The sequence below is a fragment of the Carassius carassius genome, chromosome 6, assembly GCF_963082965.1.
Source record: "Carassius carassius chromosome 6, fCarCar2.1, whole genome shotgun sequence".
In the NCBI taxonomy this organism is placed as follows: Eukaryota; Metazoa; Chordata; class Actinopteri; order Cypriniformes; family Cyprinidae; genus Carassius; species Carassius carassius.
Window position 1 is genome coordinate 637,898 of NC_081760.1, and position 7,103 is coordinate 645,000.

The 7,103-nt window shown below is 43.6% G+C and overlaps 1 protein-coding gene across 1 annotated transcript in view; it reads right to left on the reverse strand.

Annotated features, from left to right (window-relative positions):
- LOC132142156 (guanylate cyclase soluble subunit beta-1-like) overlaps positions 1 to 7,103 on the reverse strand; it is a 30,124-nt gene that overhangs the window by 19,736 nt on the left and 3,285 nt on the right. The window contains exon 5 of the mRNA XM_059551804.1: positions 6,186 to 6,383. Within this exon, the coding sequence (XP_059407787.1) occupies positions 6,186 to 6,383 (198 nt within the window). The remainder of the gene's footprint in view (positions 1 to 6,185; positions 6,384 to 7,103) is intronic.

The following is a 7,103-nucleotide window of genomic DNA, read 5'->3' on the forward strand; positions in this document are numbered from 1 at the left end:
TCTTGTTCTTGTTCTTGTTCTTGTTCTGTTTATGTTTGGATGGATGTTTTGGTTTCGACCCCTGCCTGGACTGTTATTCTTTTGGATTAACCCTTGAATAAAGACTTATCTGCAATTGGTTCTATCTCCGTGCCTCATTGGATCCCTGCCGTGACAGAACGAATCCGTCATGCAAGGAACCAGCGGTATGTCTTTTTCCCGCTCCCCAGCCAGGATGGCGGAACGGAGGGCGAAGTATCTGAAGTTGATCGCCCTCCGCCAAGAGGGCAATGAGGTGGGTGCCCTGGCACAGGTGTTCTGGTCCCTGGCCGAGGGCATGGGATATAATGACGCAGCCCTTAAAGATTATTTTAACAGCGGGCTGGATGATCCAGTTTCTCAGGAGGAGATGGCGCATTTAGAAACTTTGGAGTTCTGGGAGTTTGTGTACTATTTGCAGCATCGGCTTCTGTGGGATGCCCCAGCCACTCCTGTCTCTTCCGGCGGGGTGGTCGTCAGCCCAGCACCACTGCCCAGGGTGGCTACCAGCCAAGCGCCACAGCACAAGATGGCCGTCAGTCCAGCACCACTGCCCAGGATGGCTACCAGCCAAGCGCCACAGCACAAGATGGCCACTAACCCAGCGCCAATTCCCAAATTGGCCACCGTTCCAGTGCCACAGCCCAAGATGGCCGTCAGTCCGGCGCCACAGCACAAGATGGCCGCTAACCCAGTGCCAATGCCCAAATTGGCCACCGGTCCAGCGCCACAGTACAAGATGGCCGCCAGCCCAGCGCCAATGCCCACATTGGCCACCGGTTCAGCGCCACAACCCCAGATGGCCGCTAGCCCAGCACCACAGTACAAGATGGCCGCCTGTCCAGAGTCATGGCCCAAGATGGCTGCTTGCCCAGCGCCGCTGCACAGGATGAGAGTCTCAGCTGACCCTCCAGAGTCGAGTCAGGTGCCAGTTGACCCTCCAGAGTCGAGTCAGGTGCCAGTTGACCCTCCAGAGTCGAGTCAGGTGCCAGTTGACCCTCCAGAGTCGAGTCAGGTGCCAGTTGACCCTCCAGAGTCGAGTCAGGTGCCAGTTGACCCTCCAGAGTCGAGTCAGGTGCCAGTTGACCCTCCAGAGTCGAGTCAGGTGCCAGTGAACCCTCCAGAGTCGAGTCAGGTGCCAGTGAACCCTCCAGAGTCGAGTCAGGTGCCAGTGAACCCTCCAGAGTCGAGTCAGGGCTAGTCACCGCTGATCCTCCAGAGTCAGGGCTAGTCACCGCTGATCCTCCAGAGTCAGGGCTAGTCACCGCTGATCCTCCAGAGTCAGGGCTAGTCACCGCTGATCCTCCAGAGTCAGGGCTAGTCACCGCTGATCCTCCAGAGTCAGGGCTAGTCACCGCTGATCCTCCAGAGTCAGGGCTAGTCACCGCTGATCCTCCAGAGTCAGGGCTAGTCACCGCTGATCCTCCAGAGTCAGGGCTAGTCACCGCTGATCTTCAAGGACTGAGTCAAGTCACCGGGGACCTTCATGAACGGATGCAAGTCACCAATAATCTTCATGAGCAGATCCAGGTCAGCACCGATCTTCTGGAGTCCAGTAGAGACACCATGGAATTACCAGAGTCTCGTCCTCCCGTTGATCCGGCCGCACGGAAGTGGTGGGCTTCTGCTCCGCCCTGGGGAACTCTGGCCTCGACCACAAGGTTGTGGTGGTCTTCTGCTCCGCCCTGGGGGGCTTCCACCTTGACCACAGGGGTGTGGTGGTCTTCTGCTCCGCCCTGGGGGGCTTCCGCCCTGACCACAAAGTTGTGGTGGTCTTCTGCTCCGCCCTGGAGGGTTTCCGCCTTGACCACAAAGTTGTGGTGGTCTTCTGTTCCGCCCTGGTGGGCGCCACGTGAAGTCCTTCATGGACTTAGGTTTTTCGTTTTCTGTTGTGTTTTCTGTCGGTTCCCCTCTGTTAGCCTGGCCCTCTGTCCCTCCCCCTGGACCTCCTCCGGTCCTCCTCCCTCCTGGTCTCCCTGTTTTGTGTTTACACTTCTGGTGTCTGTTTCCTATGTTTCCTTTCTGGCCCTCCGTCCCTCCCCCTGAGCCTCCACCTGTCCACCTCCCTCCTTGTCTCTGTGTTGTGTCTTGTCGTGGAGCGTCTGGGAGCCGCTCCGTAGAGGGGGGGTACTGTCACAGTGTCTGGGTTGTGTTCCCTGGGTGTCCACTAGATGTCCTCTTTTCCCACGGTGTCTTTCACTTCATTAATCACATTCCTCACATCCCTGCTTAATTATTGCACCCAGCTGTCACTAATTACCTATCATCACACCCTGTCAGTTTCCCATTAGCATTTCTCTCTCCTTGTGTATATAACCCGGTCTGTCTTAGTATGTGTCACGGAGTCGTTGTGAATTCATGTCCGTCAATCTGTCTTGCCTGTGCCTTGTCTTCTTGTTCTTGTTCTTGTTCTGTTTATGTTTGGATGGATGTTTTGGTTTCGACCCCTGCCTGGACTGTTATTCTTTTGGATTAACCCTTGAATAAAGACTTATCTGCAATTGGTTCTATCTCCGTGCCTCATTGGATCCCTGCCGTGACAGAAACAATATAACATGCATTTTATTTTCAGCCAGTGCCCATGCAACATTTCTAATTTTCATTTAAGTACAAAAAAACTAAATAAACTAAAAGCTAAATCTTAATAATAATTAAAAAAAAAAAATTCTAAAAAAATTCTAAAACTAACTAAAATTTAAACAAAAAATATAATAAGAAAATCTAATTCAAATATCACTAATAATAGTCAATATCTGTGTTTTTTAATTAACTCTTGTTTTACTATATATATAAATAACAAAAATAAACAAAAACACTAATTTCTTAAAAAAAAATGTAAATAAAAAAGGAGATCTGAAAATATAAGTTTAGCGTGGGGAAAAATTGGTTTTCATAACGTTACAATTTGGTCTGAAGTGATTAAATGATTTATACAGCTTTACAGCTAAAATTAGTTTTAACAGAAAAACAGTAACAAACTAATAATAATTTAATAAAAGAGAATAACTTTTAAGCTACCTATTCAATGTTATTAAATTAAATTTGCTTTTAAACCGTATCTTTTTATTATTTTATTAGTTTTTTAGCATGGTCAGCTTTATGCCACAAATGCTGTTGTCTGAGATGAACTTGTTTTAACAGAATATTCCTTTAAAAAACAAATAGAAGTGTCTACATATGTTCAGTGTCTAAGGATCAGTGATCTCATTCCTTGCATCACATGTAGACTAAGCAAAGAGAAAGTGAGCGCTTCAAGTGTGTCTGAGTGTTTAATAAAGGAGAATGTTTACTGTATTTAAGTAGGAGTCAAATACAGAAATAACTTTAGGAATTTTTTACGTGATGTAGACGGTGGTTTCAGTGCTCCCTCTCTCTCAATATCACTGAAAATGGCCCTAAAAGCTGTTTTACTGTAGACTCATATCAGCTTGGCTGAATGCAGAGAAGCTGTTGTTTTTTCTGTCAGCTTGAAGTTAAGCCCATTTCACTGACGTCAAGTCACTGTCTCTTTGCCCTGCTGTTACCATGACGACGGTGGATAACATTTTTTTCAGCAAGTCATGTGTTGCGTTTCGAGGGTCTGTCGATTGGACTCTCTCCTTTCACACTAAGCCCAGATGGACAGAGAGAGAGAGAGACAGACGGAAAGAGCAGTCTGCCGTCTGGGGGATGATTAGCTCTTATTGGCTGCAGGGGATTTATTTGGAAAACAAGGCCGAGACTGAAGTGAGGTGAGACAGGATAACCACAGAGAGCAAATCTATATATCATTATATATTTATACATGATATATATATATATATATATATATATATATATATATATATATACATATATTAGTGTTGTCATGATACTGGAATTTCAATACGATATGATACGATACGATACCTTGAACAATATCGATTTTCAATACCATTTTCGATACCACAGGGAAAAAAACTGCCACAATATTATTATTATTTTATAGGTGAGTGTATATATATATACACTCACCTAAAGGATTATTAGGAATACCTGTTCAATTTATCATTAATGCAATTATCTAAACAACCAATCACATGGCAGTTGCTTCAATGCATTTAGCGGTGTGGTCCTGGTCAAGACAATCTCCTGAACTCCAAACTGAATGTCAGAATGGGAAAGAAAGGTGATTTAACCAATTTTGAGCATGGCATGGTTATTGATTACACAGCCATTTCTAGGGTTTACAAAGAATGGTGTGAAAAGGGAAAAACATCCAGTATGCGGCAGTCCTGTGGGCGAAAATGCCTTGTTGATGCTAGAGGTCAGAGGAGAATGGACCGACTGATTCCAGCTGATAGAAGAGCAACTTTGACTGAAATAACCACTCGTTACAACTGCGGTATGCAGCAAAGCATTTGTGAAGCCACAACATGCATCACGCATGCGAGACTGCGAGTGGACGAGACGCTGCGCATGACACGTGACATGCTTTATCAAGGGCCCGACCCGACCCGACTCGGCCCGAGGACGGTGGCGGGAAATATCGGCCCGCGGGTCGGGTCGGGCTCGGGCAGGGAATCTAAGCTCTAACTGGCACATTGCTGGCCACAGGGCCCACACAAATATACATTTCCCCCAGTGAGCCTTCTCTCACAGACACAGTGTGCAAAGTCCGGGAGGACGAGGAACAAGTCTTGCTAGTGGCGCCGTATTGGCGCCCCCCCCCCCCCCCCCGAAGATGCCCGAATGACGCCGGAGTGAAGGCTGTCTCCCTCCACCCTCAAAGTGCAGGTTGCCGCTATTGCTGCGTACCATGACCCTGTGAATGGGAAGTCTTTAGGTAAGCATGACCTCATCATCAGGTTCCTTAGAGGGGCCAGGAGGTTAAATCCTTCCCGGCCCCCCTCTATACCCTCTTGGGACCTGACTATAGTGGTTAAATCAACACTAAATTGGCAGGTCCCATTCGAGCCTTTGCATTCAGTTGAGCTAAAGTTTCTTTCATTGAAAACTCTGCTCCTGCTTGCACTGGCCTCCATCAAGAGGGTAGGGGACCTGCATGCATTTTCGGTCGACGATTCATGCCTAGAGTTTGGGCCGGCTGACTCCCAGGTAATCCTGAGGCTCCGGCCCGGCTACATGCCCAAGGTTCCCACTAAACCCTTCTAAGACCAAGAGGTGAACCTGCAAGCGCTGCCCCTGGAGGAGGCAGATCCAGCCCCTATTTTGCTCTGTCCCGTGCGAGCATTGAGATGCTACGTAGACTGGACACAAAGCTCCAGGATGTCTCTAAGCAGAGGATGGCCCACTGGATTGTGGATGCCATAGCCCTGGCTTATCAGGCACAGGATGTGCCCTGCCCGTTTTAGGTTGCAAGCTCACTCAACTAGAAGTTTTGCATCCTCCTGGGCGCTGGCTCGTGGCGCCTCGCTGACTGATATTTAAAGAGCTGCGGGCTGTGCGACTCGCACAGGGCACTGGAAGGGGCAGCACCCATGGTGCTTTGGTAGGGATGCCAATTTCGTTGGTCACAGACGTGACGTCGAGAGTGACCAACTGAAAGGGAACGTCTCGGTTACGTATGGTAACCCTCATTTCATGAAAAAACATGTTTAATATATAATTTAATATAATTAATATAAATGTAATTTCTTATATTTAAAAATGTTTTTAAAAGAAGTCTTTTTTTGGTCACCGAGGTTGCATTTATTAAAAAGTAATATTTTTATATTTTATTACAATTTAAAAGTTGTCTCACCCACTGTTTTATTTTTATATATTTATACATGTTATTATATATTTATTTATATTTATTCATTCTTTTTTATTGTTTATTTTAAGAATTTCTTAAATTTAAACATGTTTTTAAAACAAGTCTCTTTTGCTTAACAAAGACTGTGTTTATTAAAGTAATACTGAGAAATGTTATAACTAATATTCTAATTAATTTAAAAGTAAAGTTTTCTCATCTAGTATATTTTTTTAAATGTTTATTATTGTGAATTTTCAGCATCATAACCCCAGTCTTCATTATGATGTTTATTATTATCAATGTTTTATTTATGATTCCTTAATGAACAGAAATTTCAAACTGAATTTTTTTGTCTTTTCTGTCACTTTCAATCAATGTAATGCATCCTTGCTGATTAATTCTTAAAAAAAAAATCTTTCTGTATGTGAGGACGCTCAGTGCACAAGCAGACCTTCATCTCAATCTCAGTTCCATGAATCTGCTGCGCAACCGTCTTGATGATCCCAATGACGATGTCCTGAAGACCTTCTCTCTCAGAGTAATAGTGCAGAATGAGGTTGTTCCCTTTCTCCGCATCCGTGCAGCGGAAGGACGGAGCGCGCATGCCGGGGTAGATGGTGCCCAGATGGTCATGCAATGCGTCCAGATTCTGAAGAACAGAACAAGCTGATCTTAATGTGGTGATGCAAAAAGCAAATAGTGAGTATGAGAAAAAGCAGTAAAAAGCGGTTATCTACAGTAGTTTTTCAATTTTGCAAAATGCTACTCAATATTTAAAGTACTGAAAAAGTAGTCAGCAATTATTATTTATTTATTTAGAAATTGTTTATTTTTTTACTGAAGTTATTCACTCCTAAATAAATAAATATTTAAACGAATAAATATAAAAAATGTATTATTAAATTTATAATATATTTAAAATACATATATATATATATATATGATAATCAAAAGATAATCTCTGTTTTTAAAGTTACTCCCTAACAACAATTGTTACTATAGAAACTCACTATAGAAAAAGCGGTAACACTTTACAATAAGATTCATTAGTAAACTACTTTGGTTAACATGAACTAAGAACGAACAACAATTTAAAAGCATTTATTAATCTTAGTTTATGTTAATTTCAGTTTTTACCATTAAAAATAAAATGTGTGCTTGTTAACATTAGTCAGTGCACTGTGAATTAACATGAACAATTGAAGATTAATAAATACTCTAATAAATGTATAGTTTAATTTTGTTGTTGTTAGTTAATACATTAACTAATAGAACCGTACTGTAAAGTGTTTAACGAAAAAGCCATATGGCATTTTTCACAAAATGAGCCAAAAAAATTACATTCTTAAAAAAACAACAACAAAAAAAA